The sequence below is a fragment of the Petromyzon marinus genome, chromosome 10 (genome assembly GCF_048934315.1).
Source record: "Petromyzon marinus isolate PM22_M1 ecotype Great Lakes invasive population chromosome 10, UKy_Petmar_22M1.pri1.0, whole genome shotgun sequence".
Taxonomy (NCBI): domain Eukaryota; kingdom Metazoa; phylum Chordata; class Hyperoartia; order Petromyzontiformes; family Petromyzontidae; genus Petromyzon; species Petromyzon marinus.
The window spans coordinates 17,278,881-17,295,405 of NC_133676.1; the positions used below are offsets into that span (position 1 = coordinate 17,278,881).

Below are 16,525 nucleotides of genomic sequence, written 5' to 3' on the forward strand. Positions count from 1 at the left end.
GGGCTGCTTGATTTTGTCTTTTGTTATTTAAATGACGTCTGACGCATTTTGCAATGTGCACGTTTTAGTTTTTATCAGGAACACGAATAAATAATACAACAAAAACATTAAATTGTTTTTTTTCTTGCAACCATTTTGCTCTACTTACTTTACGTCAAACCTTAAAATAGTCATCCCAAGCAATGTCCATGACACAGGCTCACAGCCCTGATCAAGTAAAAACGATGAATTGTGATTTTGACCGTGTAGATTGGGGGCGACTCGAGTCATTGGCGTCTTGTGCTGCCTCGTCTATTTGAGATGTCGAGAGCCCTCGTAATTATCCTGGGCGGATGCTCTCAACTCGTAATTGGCAAGTGTTGAGTTTAAATACCAGTCCAGAGTCAACACGGCCCATCATCCATCCAGGATCAATATAATGAGTACAAATTTGTGATTAATTATCATCATAATCATTATTAATCAAGCATTACAATTTGGAAAATGCGATTAAGTGATTAATTATTCTTCTGAATATCGGTTCGCTTGACAATTCGGATAACAAACAATAGACGTGAACATCTCACTTCGTGCCACGTGTGTTTCACGTTGGCCGTGACTTCAGAATCAGAATTCATCCTGGAAAAATCCCATTAGCTATGATGCTTTTTTTCGCAGATGTCCAAATCTAGGGGGCTTCTTGCTTTCGGGAGGCAGGATGGCAGGACGTCCGCCGTTTTAAAGGAGCCTGAGGAAGCAACCACGTAAAAAGTAGTTGATTAATCAACTTCATCGACTAATCGTCCCAGCTTTTAAAATATCTAACTTGTCTCAGAGCCCTGAGGGGAGAATGTGGCATTGATCTCCCTGGCTCAAGATTGTTGATGAAGACGAGCATCGCCTCGTGCTGGCTTCGTCAGCTGGAGCTCATGCAATGGAACTGGGCAGTGTGGAGTGGTCGTTGCTTTGTTGGAGGGCCGAGGCCATCTCAGGATGTTCACGTCAGTGCAAAGCCGTGGCAAGGATCGATCCCGTCCAGTAGAGGGAGCCCGTAAGACAATCTCAACCCACATCGCAATGACCACTTCAGCCTTCGTGGCACTGCGCGATCAAAGATAATACTACATTATTGATCCGCTTCGTTGTGCAGAATCTAAATAACAGAATAAACAATTTGACAATCCGTTACCATCGTATGTCTATCACTCGACTTAAAAACAAGTACAAGCATTGACTTAAAGCTTTCGTGACTGCAGGAATTCATATTCTATGTGTCTTTCGGTAAAGTCACGTAGATAGAAAAATAATAAAATTACCACGACGTTTCGATCGCAGCACAAGCAATCGTCATCACGTGAAATAATATAGCGAGAGAGCTTCCTTTTTTCCTGCCTCGACAGCTCTCCCGCTATAATTTTTCACCTGATGACGATTGCTTGTGTTGCGATCGAAACGTCGTGATAATTTTATTATTTTTCTATCTACGTGGCTTTACCGAAAAACCCAAAAAATAAGTACAAGTATCCCACCAGCCACACAGACGTGGAGGAGTGCATCCTTTCAGCAGTACGGGTCTTGACATTCAGTGTCTCATCAGCAGTCAGGAGGGCATCATTTCAGCACGACCGGTTTTGACATTCAGTCTCTCATCAGCAGTCAGGATTGCTTTAATTAAAACAATCCTGGTGAACTGCCAAATTTGTAGAGGCATTGGACAATGGCTCTTATTGTTAAGATATGGATCCTAGATCGACCCAAAACTGTCGTGATTACATAAAACAATATTATAAATGGGAGTTTCTCGCACGTGAGAAGTTGAATGGGCGTTGCTTGTCGTGCAGGCGGCAATATGACATTGTCGCAGGGCGTCCAGATTCAGCCTTAGCAGTGGAGCATCTCATTCAGTGCGGTAGAGGGCGCCCTCGAGACATTCCTCCAGACACGAGGCTCCTTGCCTGTGCAGTGGGTAGAATGGAGAGCGAGACTTCAATAGAGGCAACACGTTTATTATAACAACAAAAGTAACCTTAACACGAATGGGGTAACGGCCCCTTACGGAGGTATATATCCTACGGGCTAACGCGCCTAACACTGGGGAGGCTGAGGTCCAGCTGACCCTGGCTGGGGTGCGGGTCTCGTCTCTTCAGGGTGACGGCTCCGGGTCTTCAAGTACACAACAGCAGCCGGACCCGTTCGGGGGTCCGGCTTATACAGTCAGTCCCGGCTCTCTCCGCCCCTAGCCACGCCCTCCTTCTCGAACCTCCGAGAAGGAACTGGGTTGTGGACACGTCATCCCCCCAGCCCCCTTTTGGGGGTCCTGGGGTCCATACCTCCGGTCACGAGCCCCCCCTGGGTTCAACCTGAGTGCCACGGCCCAGCTCGAGCCGGGAACTCTTCCGCCCCCTGTCGTCCTGGGGCTGGCACTACAACCGGGGTGCAGTGGCATCACCCAGGAATGTCACTGCACCTGTCGACGTTCGACAGGTCACCACCAGCCTTGATTCAAGAGATGATGAGCCACTGAATGTCGAATCCGGTCCAGAGTTTCGTGTTTTTCGCTGTTGTTTTGCTGCATTTCCCAAGCTTGAGAATTGATGCACGGTACTTATGCAATTTTAACTTATATACTTGTAAATTTGTATTTAGTTATTTGCTTATTTTGGTGACTTACCTTTCCTATACTTTGCACTTCTATGGTTTTTTTTATTGTTTGTTTTTGTTGTTATAACTTTATAACACGCCACCTACTAGACATCTATGAAAAGAGCTTCATAGCTCATCGGGATTCCTCCAGCAGTCCAAAGAATGATTCTGATTGTGTTGAAACAATGCAAGACCTAACAGAGAAATGGCTTGACAGCGACATTCGACATTGGTGCCATAAAGATGCGACTCTACTTGAGCATATTGCCACTACAAGACAGATGAGGAAAGTGGAAACAAGTGACGGAATGTTCAGTGGACACCTACGTGCTATCTGCCCATGGGTCGTGAAAAAGAGCTTTATAGCTCATCGGATTACTCCAGTATAAATACATACAGATACGCCTCTACTTACGAACATTCGACTTACGAACTTTGAGAGGTAGGAACAAACCTGTCCATATGTCCAGTTTCCTGTTCGGACAGAGAGTCGTAAGTTCAACCGCCACGCAATAGATGGCGGTGGTGGCACCTACATCTACAGAACGTGAAGAATCAGTGGCATCTACATCAACAGAACGTGAAGAACCAGTGGCATCTACATCTGCAGGACGTGAAGAACCAGTGGCATCTACATCTGCAGAACGTGAAGAACCAGTGGCATCTACATCAACAGAACGTGAAGAACCAGTGGCATCTACATCTGCAGAACGTGAAGAACCAGTGGCGTTTACATCTACAGAACGTGAAGAACCAGTGGCATCTACATCTGCAGAACGTGAAGAACCAGTGGCATCTACATCTACAGAACGTGAAGAACCAGTGGCATCTACATCTACAGAACGTGAAGAACCAGTGGCATCTACATCTACAGAACGTGAAGAATCAGTGGCATCTACATCTGCAGAACGTGAAGAACCAGTGGCATCTACATCAACAGAACGTGAAGAACCAGTGGCATCTACATCTACAGAACGTGAAGAACCAGTGGCATCTACAGAACGTGAAGAACCAGTGGCATCTACATCTACAGAACGTGAAGAACCAGTGGCATCTACATCTACAGAACGTGAAGAACCAGTGGCATCTACATCTGCAGAACGTGAAGAACCAGTGGCATCTACATCTGCAGAGCGTGAAGAACCAGTGGCATCTACATCTACAGGATATTATAAAACGTTTAAAGCCATTCCCCGTGTTTTAGTGTACACGCCTTAGAACACGTTTGGAATCGACAGGAGTAAAGTTGGACTTGCGAACAAATCGACTTACGAACAGACCTCTGAAACCTCACTCGTTCATAAGTAGAGGAGTCCCTGTATTCTGATTCTGTAATAATGATCTTGATTTGAAGCCTTCGTGACTGCAGGAATCCATACTCTTTGGTTCTTTCGTTAAAGTCACGTAGGTAGAAAAATAAAAGAAAATAAAAAATAATACATCACCTTATTTTGATTTATTTTTCTACCCTCGTGACTTTACCGAAAGAACCAACGTGTATATCTGCAATTATGTTGAATCAATGCTGCTGAGGGCGGGGGCGGGGCCCGTGGAGGAGTGGGGCGTGGCCCGTGGGGGGGCGGGACCCGTGGAGAAAGGGGGGCGGGACTAACGACGAGGCGGAGCTTATAGAGGGGGGAGGCGCGCGCGTGGAGGCCGCGACTCGACCATGGCCGCCTACTCGGCCCGCGTGGGCCCCTCCATCCTCAACAGCGACCTCGGCTGCCTGGCGGCAGAATGCCGGCGCATGCTCGAGTGCGGCGCCGACTACCTGCACCTGGACGTCATGGACGGGTGGGTTCGTGGCGATGGTGGTGAGGCGAGCGTGGGAAGAGGTGGCGGGTGCCCTCGGTGTTGATGGTGGTCGTGGTACAGTAGTTGTGGTTGATGTTGTTATCCGTGGTGATGATGGTAGAGTATGATGATGGTGGTTGATGATTTGAGTGAAGATGGTTGTGACGAGGATGATGTAGTTGTGGTAGTCTTGAGTGGATTACGCTGACGAGGCCTCCAATATTTTGGTTTATAACGGCCAGTTGGTTGAGGTATGTACTATAAGTTGAGCTTCTTTCGCACCGTACGTAGCCAACAGTGCCAATCGGAGGTGCGGAGGAAGGACGAAACTGTGGTGGTTGGTGGTGGTGGTGGCGATGATGGTGGGTGGTGGTCGTGGTGATGGTGGCGATGATGGTGGGTGGTGGTGGTGGTGGCGATGATGGTGGTGGTGGTGGTGGCGGCGATGATGGTGCTGGTGGCGGTGGTCGTGATGGTGGTGGTGGCGATGATGGTGGGTGGCGGTGGTGGTGGTGGCGATGATGGTGCTGGTGGTGGCGATGCTGGTGCTAGTGGTGGTGATGATGGTGCTGGTGGGAGCTGTTTGCGGCGCGTGCGGCCTTCACTGACAATGACCGGAGCGCCATTTGTCCAGTCCGCCTTCATTGGCCCATCTATCTGTGGCTCACAACAACGCACATTTTCAGTGCGTGGCCTGTTTAGCAGTGAGCTCGGTGTACAATACGTTACTTAACAATGTTGCAAATGGCATCGGAGTTCATGCCAATATTGCTGAGCCTGTGCAGAACTCAAGCCAACGACGATCTGCTTGTTACTCGTAGTAACTCTCCAAGCTCTCCGCTTAGAGCCTGGTTAGTGTTTGGATGAGTGACCACAGGGGCTTGCCAGGTGTTGTAAGTTTGCTGGCCAGGAGACGGCAGTGTTGAGAAGCCAGATTACAGTGTGAAAATTGTTCTGCTTTAGACCGGCAACAAAGTTTTTTTTTATTTATGAGGCAGTCTGGTTGTAGAATGTCAGCTGTCTTGTTTGAGCATTGAATTGGTGGTCAACATTGGTTTCCTCTAAATACTTTTTCGAATTTATGGACAATTCCTCGGTGTATATATTTGATTGTAAATAAATACGTGTTGTCATTGAAATGCAAATCTCGAAAACAGTATCCATATCTAGCGGTGCAATGCCAGCAACCACAACATACTATTTGGGTGTTTTGTGGACATTGGATAAATATTTTAATTTTAAATGTTACAAATAATTTTACTTTGCCGATTTTAATAACTCGGTAATTGACTTATTTAGCAAAGGGCTTCATATTGGATCAAGATGCATATTATTTGGTGTAAATATCCATCCTCATCAACGTTGACATCTACAGTACTTTGTTTCTATTGTAGTTGTACGAGACAATTTAACTCGTGTATATTCTACTTACTTAAGCCTGCTATATTATTGCCCCCTGTGAATGGTGATCCATTCACGTGCCCACAATGTCTTCATAATTAAAGTTGTGTGTGTGCACTAGCACTCCTTATCTGCTCGCGGCAGGAGTGCTGTGGGCCAGCATGTGAGAGCTCCGTGTCTTCTTTACCCCCCTACCATCTCACTTGCAGGCATTTCGTGCCAAACCTGACGTTTGGCCACCCTGTGGTGGAGTGTCTGCGCAAGTCGCTGGGAACAGAGCCCTTCTTTGGTCGGTGGCAGCAGCTTATGCCTTTTGATCCCCACATGGAGTCCCCCCTCGCCCGCCTGCACATGCGTGACCTGAATCGGGCCCTCTCACCCGCTGACCTTAACTGGAACAAGGGCATCGTTTAAACAATACGTGTCATTGATTAGTTTTTTTGGCTCGCCACTGGAATACGAGGGAAACGTACGACTGGAAATTATAACATCACGCGGTGATGTCAAAACCGAGTCTGGAAAGCATGCAATGGACAAAAGGCCTACAGTGGCCACCACGATCAATTGTTTTCTTCGTAATGCCGCAGTCCCTCATGTATCTTTGAACGTTTCCATTGGTTTGTTTAACTGAGACTTTGTTTTTCCCATAGTTACTTTTCTCACATGCTGTAGATGTTTTGTTTATCCTCGCTGGGTAAACATGAAAATTAAAACAAGTTTGAAAATCCCATTCTCAAAGCTCAAAAAACTGCTTGCAGAGCCATGCCGACTCGTTTGCCGCGTCTGCATGGTGCGTAGAAACGTCACATGCCAGGCTGTTCCAGTTTACTTCTTTGCTGTAGGGTAAATACTGTGGCATTGGATTGTGACTTTTAATGTAACAAAAAGCAGTTCTGTATAAATAATATTGCAAGCTGTGAATTGGCAAATTTTTATCTTATTAGAAATAATGGGTTTTATTAAGAAAACTGATGTACCGGGTCAGCCTATCTCCGCATAAGCTTGGAAGGAAACGCTGTGCTGGAATTAAAGTTATTCATTTAGGTAATGTAAATGTTTCATTTTGCGTCACATTTTTGGAAAGATGCAATTGGAAAACACAGCAGAAAATATACAAATAGGGCAATTGTTGAAGGCAGGTTAGGATTGTTCTCGTGAAATAAAGAAACTAAATTGATTAATGAAGGCTACATACCAATGTGTACATTCATTACATGGTATCTACAATGATATGCACCAAAGGCATGGACTCTGACAAAGAAACCCAAGCATAAGCTGAACATGCTTCAAAGAATCATAGAGAAGCGCATGCTTAGAATTACACTCAGAAGGAAAGTAGAACATTCGGTGCAGGCAACGAACACAAATCCGGGACATCATATTGACTGGTAAGGAAAGTAAGTTGGCTTGGCCAGGATAAGGGATGATATTAGCCACAAGCAAGGAGACTGGTGGAATATAATGGCAGCCAGAGCAGAGAAAAACACCAGATATGACCGTCACCATGGAGAATGAGTGATGACATCAGCTCACAAGTGTTTGTTGAGATATCCTGTGGCAATGCAGGTCTGTGAGTGATAGTGATAGTGTGGCTGTCTAGAATGTGTCCTTCTGGACTGCAGCCCAGGCATACTTCTGACACGGGCATTACAAACATGATTGGGCTACAGCGGCCTGTGTGTAGGCTATATAATGAGAGATCCTTGTCCTTGATTACACTCATGGCGGTGTGTGCATGTTTTTGGTGTCTGATTTGTGTGTGTTATGTTGAACTTCTTTCGTCCCGTACGTAGCCAACCATGCTAATCGATTGTCTATGTATGGTGCAGGGAGACAAAGGTGGTCAGGCATGGTCCTGGCTACCCACCACCTCATATGCTGTGCCGGCTTTCATAGCTGCTCGCTAACAGCGCTTGCCCCAAAATTCTGTTGAGGCTATGAGGGGGATATTTGTCTTGTGTTATTTGTGTGCGTGGCATGTTTAGACATGCACATGATGGTGGCCCGGCCAGAGCAGTGGGTAAAGCCCATGGCCGCAGCAGGAGCAAACCAGTACACTTTCCACTTGGAGGCCATTCAGGGCCCTGGGCCACTCATCAAGGTCATCCGTGACAATGGCATGAAGGTACCCTGCGCATCCACACTTGCAGCTGGTCATGCTGACCCATAATCACGCACTTAACTTTCAACAAAATGTCCCCTAAGTACAGCTAAAAATCTTCACTTTGAACAATTTCAAAACGGATAAAAGGATTTTAAATAACCATTTCCACCTTGGTGGATGTCTGCTACGAGAGTTTGGTAATAAAGGGTTATTTACTTAAAAAGCTTAAGTTGTTATTTTGTACCGGGCAGACGCCCAGCGCTTATGGCACAAACCAAATTAATGGGATTGAGGGTGATGAGCAAGGGGTTGTGCAGCTTTATCAGATCTGTGCTGTGTGCATCTCTGCGCAACTAAATTTGGGGTAATTAGGATTCTGCTAAATGGGTCTGTTTTTTTTGGCAAAGTGTTTCATTTGGAAATGATTAACTGTTTAAACCAATACCTTAACCACGATGGTCCACACATGGGCAGTGTGTTCTTTTTTTCAAGCGCAGCCCAGATGTTTTTGTTGTTTCAGAATCACGTACATATCCTCTAACCAATCTTGAGAATCGTAAACGACTTGCAATGTGCTCGGGTAGCAAAACAAACCCCAGTGAAAGTGGTACCCAAATTACCAGGGTGGCTTGATGAGTCTAAATGTTCCTATAATCATCTCCGGAATCAATTGGTTGTGCGCTGGTTGCTGAGCCCTGTTCAGACCAAGGGCTTGCAGTAAACTGGCCTGCAACCCACCCGCCCGTTATAGCCTTAACAGACTGCTGGGGCAAGTGCTGTTAGCGAGCACCTATGAAGGCCGGCACGATACACGAGGGGGTGGGTGGCCAACACCACGCCTGGCTGACTAGTGGCGATGTTTACACATCGCACCAGGTATTCATTTGAGGCTGAGTCGACCTAGGGGAGGCCCAGGACCAGTTTAGATAATTGTCACCGGTGTTGGCCGTGAGCAGGATACAAACCCGGGTCGCCAGGTTCGTAGCGTAGCACGCTTACTACATTACCGTTCCCCATACACACACACGCAGTCATGCTTATCAGCGTTGGTTGCTTTTCCTTTCAGGGAATTGGATGTTCACATTTTTCAGACCACTCCCAACATTTTTTTTAATCGTACCTAGGTACGATCCGGATCCAAAAGTACGACGTCACGAAGTGGCCTCGCAAATATTAAATAACTTCTGTGCTTTTCCCACCGAACGTGGTCTCACATGGCATCGGGTGATATCACTTTTGTGAGCATGAGGACTCGTTAAATTATTAGTTCATGTATATCATCCGAAAATTGGAAAATAACCAAAATTGTCGATTAAAAAATTGAGATTTTTTTAAATCTACAAGTCTTTGCTAGGAGGTGCAATTTACATGTAATGTCGAGGCTGTCATACGAAATGTGTGGGCTACTTCGCAGGCGGGTCTGGCCATCAAGCCAGGCACCACTGTGCAGCAGCTGGCACCCTGGGCTTCCCAGGTGGATATGGTGCTGGTGATGACTGTGGAGCCTGGCTTCGGAGGGCAGTCATTCATGGAAGACATGATGCCCAAGGTTAGCAGCATCTGCACACCCTGCACCCTCCAGATAACAAAATCATTTGTCTGTTTGCATTTGGAAGCTTCCCATCGTGTATATTCATAAGTAGAATGTAATTTTAAGAACTTTAGATGCAACAATCTTGCCAGAAGTGCAGGCTTTCCTTTTTCTTCCCTCGAGGGAAGATAGGCTAAGTAAACTGGTGATTGCCAGTTATCTCAGAATGTTCCGATTATTATGCCATCTGGCAACCTATTACTGCATTGCTGACGTTTGTTTATGAATAATAATACCACTTGAGCATGTTTCTGAGAGCAGTAACACATTAATGCAAATACAGCACATGGCCTGAGTGCAGTACGTTGTTTTCGTTTCAATTTCATGCATGACGTTTGCTTTATGTCGCCTCGACATTTAAACAATATCTTATGATGGCATCCTCCAGAGTTTGTAAAATATAGGTTTGTATTATCATTTACACTTTTTTTTACCTAGGATAGCCTCACAGAGTGTTAAGACTTTTTTTAGGAGGGTCCTGCCAAGTGTTCGCAGTAGGGGGGGGGGGGCGGTGTTACGTTTGATGCCAGTTAATAATCGGCTGGTAACTTTCTGCATTGGCATGTTCTAGTTACTACCAATTACATTGTACGGTTTAGCACTGGGAGGAATTCGATGAACTCTGTGGTAACTCTTGCAGAACAGGGGGGGGGGGTGATGTACAAACTCCACACCATATGGGGCCCAGAGTCGGGAATCAAAACCCAAGGGCTTCTTGCTGCGAGGCACGAGTGTCAACGCCGCGCCAGCGCCCTGCCGCAGTGAGTAGATTTAGTTGCCAGGGGACTCGCTCGCTCGCTCTCTCTAATTTAGTGGGCGTGCTTCCCTTGGTCCGCAGGTGCAGTGGCTTCGCTCCCAGTTCCCATCTCTTGACATCGAGGTGGATGGTGGCGTGGGGCCTGACACAATCCACAAGTGTGCAGAGGTACACGGCGGTGTGTGTGTGCCTGTGCGCGTGCACGCCCGTTTGTGTGCGTGCACACGATTGCATGGTGGTTTGGTGCACTGTGCTACGAACCTGCTGACTTGAGTGTTTGAATATCTGAACTCTGTCCTGGGCCTCCTCTTGATTGACTTGGCCTCAAATTAGTACTTATTGCAGCGTATAAACCTCAAGTGTTGAGGAGGCAAATGCGGCCGGGCCTGGCGCTTGCCACAACAGCCTTTCTTGTGCTGTGGCTGCTTTAATAGGTGTTCGTTATAACGGCATTTGCTCCCAACAGTCCCTTACAGGCTGTGGGAGATTTTTTAATTTGTGCATGAATATGGTTCAAGTGCCTTTTATTTGTATAATTTCAGGTGTGGTTATATATGAGATGTGTGTCTAGGATTACTTATTTTGTATATTTTGGAGAGGTGGCATCGCACGGTTGGCTACGTATGATGCAAAAGCAGTTTTACATACATAGTAATTAGTACTTTGCACTACATTCTGTGCAACTCTGGTTCATTATTTGAAATCGATATCTGAACCTTACTTTGGCCTTAGCTTAACTCGGCCCACTAATGGGTACCAGGTACTGCACATGGTTAACAGTAATCGTGTACCTTACCAAGCATAATCAGGCCATGGAATTGTAACTTCACGGAATCCCAAGCGCTGCTGGCATGCTTCCGCAATTGTGACTCGAAGCTCAAACTACAGACTGAGTTTCGCCATGCCACAATCAGTCGTCACACCTCAAGTTGGTCCTCATTGCCATTTTGGGTACCCAATTTGCACCTTGTATTCCTACTGTGCGGATGTCTTCTGTACCGCCTAGGGGCCAATTTGCAATTCAGCGTAAACTGCCCGGTTCAGCCTTTGTCATTTGCTTCGCTTGCTGTGTAATGATATTGGGATTACTACCATGTTTGGTCTGATTGTAGGTGATGTCCGTTTCTCCTTCCATGAAATATCTTGACCAACTTCCTGACTTTGCATTCACGAGGCAGTTTAACAATTCGTCAATTATTTACAATCGATACATTTAAACTAATGGAGCCACAAGGCTGTACAAATTAAACCATGGCAGCATCCCTGAATATATTATTGGATATGAAGTATTAAAGACAAATGTGTGACAACGTTGGGCTGTGATGAGCACCTGCGTGCGCTACGTGTTGTGTGTGCGTGTGTGCATCTTGCAGGCTGGAGCAAACATGATTGTGTCGGGCAGTGCGATCATGAAGAGCGACGACCCGCGCTCCGTCATCAGGAACCTGAAGGACGTGGTGAACGAGGCCATCGTGAAGCACATGCTGGACCGATGAGTGGCAAGTCGCAGGATGACCCGGGCCACGCACCGGGCTTCCTCTTGGACTGCCAAACGCGATTTATCGAGTCATTCCTAATTGATACGTGAAAATAAATTTGCTTTAGTTTGTTCTTAAATTTAATCGAACTGAATTTGCAAATGTACATTCCCTTTGGTTTGGAGTAAAGTGGCAGATATTGTAAAAATATTAAATACTGATTTTCGAGATTGTGACGCAAAACTTGACTAAAGGAATTTGAAGCTGTTTCAGTCTTTCAATGAGTGATTTTCTTTAACTACATTCTTTGTTTTTATCCAGTGTTCATTTAATTGTCCAATTGAATCTAAATTTAGCTTGTCTGAATGCATACACATACAGCCTCTGTAGTGTGCCAGTCCGCTACTTGCCTAATATTTGCTTGACCTGGAAAACGCTTGTCATGGTCATCAGAATTAAAATCAGATAAATTTTTACTCCTTAAGTAACGAATCACCCGTGATAACTGCTAATTTACAAAGTTGAAGTGACTTTTGATATCCGCTTCCGTGGATTGTTCTCCAAAGTGAAAAGTTGTGCTGCTGTTCGTTTCGTGACGTAACGCCGATTGCACAATTGGGGTAAATATTGAAAAATTTCAACCACACAAACCAGGAGCCAGCAACCTGAATTCTGTCATTTGTTTTGGCTATCAAGATGCAAGTTTTTTTCCATCCCGACAGCATTAATTCACAACGTGGGGAAAATGAACCCATTAAACTGCCACTTGGTACTGCTCTAAAAACCTGCAATCTGCCAATGCCGTTGTGTAGACATCTGTACCCCCCAACACCTGTGATCACCTGTTTTGTATGAAGCCTACAGCACAATTGTCAGGTCTTTTCAGATGGGCAGTGAATTCTCCAAGCCCATTCGATGTTCATCTGCCAACACCAGGGAGAAATCCATGAAAACCTAATAAGTACAGCTGGTGTGACTAATCAATAAAAATGTTGATGAGAAAATTGTATTTTCCAAAACTGCTTGAGTTAGGCCCAAAGAGATGCCACTCGTGGTGCTGCAGTAATCAAGGATGCTATGGAGCAACCTGCTATGGATCATCCTTGAGTACAGCTATGGAGAGCTCTGAAAAATGACTTTTGGAGAATGGGTCTTAGAGCAAATATAACAATGCTCTCTTTAGGCTAACCGGATCATGTTCACGCATCAATGCATGTTGATCTAAAACGCTAGTTTCCTGAACAATAAGCCAGGTTGAATTTCAATTTCACTGGATGACAGAAGTCTTGGTACAAGGTGGAGTTGTATTAAGCTGTGGATGGGAGAGGCTGACCGTTCTCAAGGCTTTAGAGATCTCTTTTATGGGCACACCCACACTTGTATGCAGGCTTAAACTCTAAGCTCAATAACAGATTAGTTTGAGACTCGTGCTCCTCTTGAGTGGGCTGCAGCCAAATAGAATGGCAAGAGGGCCACGTGGTATTGGATGTCCTGTGTGCAGGTGTGTTCTAAATCCTTCCATGTCAATGTCAGCCTTGAGTCCACAAGCATGTGTATAGTTTTGTATATAAAACTACATCCCTACATTGCAATGTCTACATTTAAAAATATATATTACCATGTAAGCACAAACATGGCAAAATGCTGATAAATGTAAGCCTGGGATACCTAAAGTACTCGTGGGTAAACGACGGAGCTGTTCGCTGCTCCAATTGTTTCTGCAAAGCTTTGCATATTTACTTTACAGGAGTGTACCAATTGCTAATGGAATGCATGCAGAAAAACTGCAAGAACAACTCCAAGAGATGGCTTTAAGAGTCGTGGTGTTTTTAATTATTTTTGTAAGCACAGTACTGTATACTGAACATTCAGGTGGTGTAAAGTCACAGAAGTTACAATGCCAGGCTCCCTGAGAGAACAGGGAGGTTATAATATATACATAACAATTACATATCCTACATATCTAACGTGGGTACAAATGCAAACTCCATATGTACAAAGGCAATGATTATTCTACGAGTGACAATTTTTAAAAAATATCTTCCAAAAGATTGCCAATTCTTGCACCTATTGAGTAAAATAAGAACGATTGTTTATTCTACGTATTATACAAAAGGGCAGATATCCCTGTTGTGATATATGCAGAGCAAGGCGGATAAACGCTGTGGTAAATAGATCATTAACACACTTAGTGCACATTTCAAACCCCCTTAACACCCATCATCCCACCAGTCCCAACAACGATGGAAGGAGACAGACGACAAGACGTGAAATACTTGGTTTAAACAAAAGTTTGGCAAGTAAGAGCTATTCCAAAGTTCGTCCAAACAATTTAAACTGGGTGTGAAACATTTATTTTTATATTTCTCGTTATTTGCACAGTATTAACATTTATTTTTTCAAATGTACATTTTTCTTTTCATACATGGAAACAATCCTAAAATTGTGCATCGCGTCGGCTTCATTACAAACGTGAGAGCCCCATCATTCCAGAGAAACAGCAGCATTCGTCGATATCATTGTCATTGAACAGGAGAGCCATGCACAGGCCTGCTGTGTACAGGTGCTGCTCATGCTGGCCGGTTACAACCCAACAGAGACACAAGCGGAGCCGGCGTCAGTGCGAGTTTGTTCGTCTCCCCGCCCTCAGCACAATGGAGTTCCGCGACTTTCCATCGCCCGCTCTCGTGCGGCCGCTTGGCGTGTGGTAATTATTATTATTATCATCGTCGCCGCTCGTCGGGCCCACGGAGCCGGCCGCGCTGCGACTCCGCGGCTCCGCGGTTTTGCCGTCGTGCGGCGCCAACGCTCTCTCGTGGCCCCCTCCCCCCGACGGTTGCCGCGCGGAGGCGGAGCGCAAGCTGCGCTTCGCCGGCCTCCGCTCCTCCCTGGGCGGTGGCGCGGCGCCGTCCCGCTCTGCGACGTACGGAGGCGGCGCTGCGGCGGAGGGCTCCTCGGAGTTGCCGGTGGACGGCGGCGGCGGATGGCGATGGAACTGCTGTGTGGGCGAGGCAGAGCGCCGCTCGTCGCTGTGGTTGCAATCGCCGTCTGCCAGGGCGATCTCTTCTTGTTCGCGCAACGGGAAGGCTCTCTTCTCCCAAGGCTGCACCACCTGCCAGCAGATGCAGACACGCCAGCCCATTAGTACCGATATACTGGGCTTGTTTACCTTACGAATGTATGTGCAAGAAAATCGTTAGGACTCAAATTACTTTCTTGCACCGCTGGTAACGGAAAGGCCTCCGCTAGATGGAGCTCAAAATAAAATGCGATTGCTCGTGTGCGACTGGACTTTGTCCAAAGTCCTTTTGGCGAGACAGAGCCGGACAGGAGTCAAATAGTCATCCCTCGCCTCTTTGCAGTCCAACACTGCAAAGTGCTGGGCGTGTCCCTGGCTAGGATTACCCAGTGGGGTGTGGCTACAGGACAACCAGTGGACACTTGCTGCAAATGAACCTAACTGAATGAGGTTATCAGGGAGAGCAAATTCGGTGATTTCATCCAGGCAAGCCAACCAAGCTACACCTGTTACACAGGCAAGGCACACGCCGTGGGCTATAACACGTCGTGCTATTCACCGGCACGCCGCGCTCTCGTGCTTGCGCACACGTACCAAGAAGACTTCTTCGGAGCACATATCTGGCGTGGAGGAGCGCGTGGACTCGTAGAAGGAATCGCGGAGGCTCCGATCGGCGGAGCGGTGCTGCTCTGCGTTGAGCCCAGCGTGGTGGTTGCTGCCGCCTCCCGACACGGACACATCGGGTGACGGGGGCTGGGGCGTGCAGCGCCCCTCCGACGTGCTCTTGTTGAAAGATCTGTGGGTGTGGATGCGGCGGAGAGGCACGCATTGGCAAGGCGTCGGGCTGTGGCAGCGTGGGTGAGAGCATGTCGCCCTCGCAGCAAGGCCAAAGTTTAATACGTGACCGTGCGACCAGGTTTCAGGATATGAAATGCACACCATTGTCTTGTGACGAGACTCCAGTACAGTAGGTGAGCTATAATCAAGGAGGGTTTAAACATTTTCACAAATGTATTTTTTTTTAAACTTGTATTATTATTTGTGCAGAGATAAACCACGATGGGGGCAGTGAGGTCACGTGACAGGTTGAGTATTGTTTTTTTGGCTTAACAAACCTTCTTTGGGATGACTTTTTCCCGACACGTTTACGAGTGCAATGCACGCACAATGTACGAAGAACTTCCTTTGCACCGTACGTAGCCGTCCGCGCCAATCGGACGTGCACAGACGTGACTGTGAGTTAAGAATGTTATAGCTATTTAATAACAGAGATAAGTTGCCGGTCACAATGGCAGCGCTCGCGATCGAGTCTCTACCGAGTGCGGCGGTGAATGGCGGGCGACCAGAAGCACCATCGCGTCTTCTCCATCTGCTCAAACCGGGCGTGGCGATCGGCAAACGACTCGTCCGAAACGTCCTCCACCTAGCAGATGACAGCACGAAGCAGCGCGTTTCTCTCAGCACAGCACGCCGAGCCGGGCACGGGCTGACCGGCGGTTCCTGTACGGCCATCCCGACGGCTCTCGCACAAAAAGGTGTTGCTGCTCACGTTGCGCAATGTCTACAAATGAGCACCGCTGCTTGCGTAAGTAAAAAAAAGTTCAGTTGAAATAGTTTAAACCATCGTAATGATCTATAAGAGGTGTTTTGGGTTAGATATTGAGTGAGTGGGTGGCCGGAGGCTCGAGGGAATACTGTAGCAAAAATGTATTTTAAAAATATAATCCCCAAAAATTATTTCCCTCTGCTCCAACCTTAG

At 46.6% G+C, this 16,525-nt stretch overlaps 2 protein-coding genes across 3 annotated transcripts in view; one reads left to right on the forward strand and one right to left on the reverse strand.

Moving 5' to 3' along the window:
- Positions 1-4,237: 4,237 nt before the first annotated feature.
- LOC116940818 (ribulose-phosphate 3-epimerase) lies at positions 4,238-12,014 on the forward strand. Its single transcript, XM_032951041.2, has 6 exons — positions 4,238-4,416; positions 6,027-6,106; positions 7,803-7,942; positions 9,336-9,470; positions 10,351-10,437; positions 11,643-12,014. Exons 1-6 carry the CDS (start codon positions 4,292-4,294, stop codon positions 11,763-11,765), a joined length of 690 nt encoding a protein of 229 aa, XP_032806932.1. The 5' UTR covers positions 4,238-4,291; the 3' UTR covers positions 11,766-12,014.
- A 1,543-nt stretch (positions 12,015-13,557) lies between these two features.
- The window catches only part of LOC116940816 (KAT8 regulatory NSL complex subunit 1-like), a 47,305-nt gene continuing 44,337 nt past the window's right edge, over positions 13,558-16,525 (reverse strand). For both annotated transcript variants that reach the window (XM_032951040.2, XM_032951039.2), the window contains exons 12-14: positions 16,083-16,189; positions 15,361-15,562; positions 13,558-14,859 (exon numbers count right to left, since the gene is read on the reverse strand). In XM_032951040.2, coding sequence (XP_032806931.2) covers positions 14,365-14,859; positions 15,361-15,562; positions 16,083-16,189 — 804 coding nt within the window. In that variant the 3' untranslated portion in view covers positions 13,558-14,364. The remainder of the gene's footprint in view (positions 14,860-15,360; positions 15,563-16,082; positions 16,190-16,525) is intronic.

Bases quoted from the DNA above. Each gene is read 5' to 3' on its own strand.
- LOC116940818 (XM_032951041.2), top strand. From the start codon at position 4,292: ATGGCCGCCTACTCGGCCCGCGTGGGCCCCTCCATCCTCAACAGCGAC. The intron at 7,943-9,335 runs GTACCCTGCGCA...GCTACTTCGCAG, and splicing joins TCCGTGACAATGGCATGAAG to GCGGGTCTGGCCATCAAGCC. The intron at 9,471-10,350 runs GTTAGCAGCATC...CTTGGTCCGCAG, and splicing joins TGGAAGACATGATGCCCAAG to GTGCAGTGGCTTCGCTCCCA.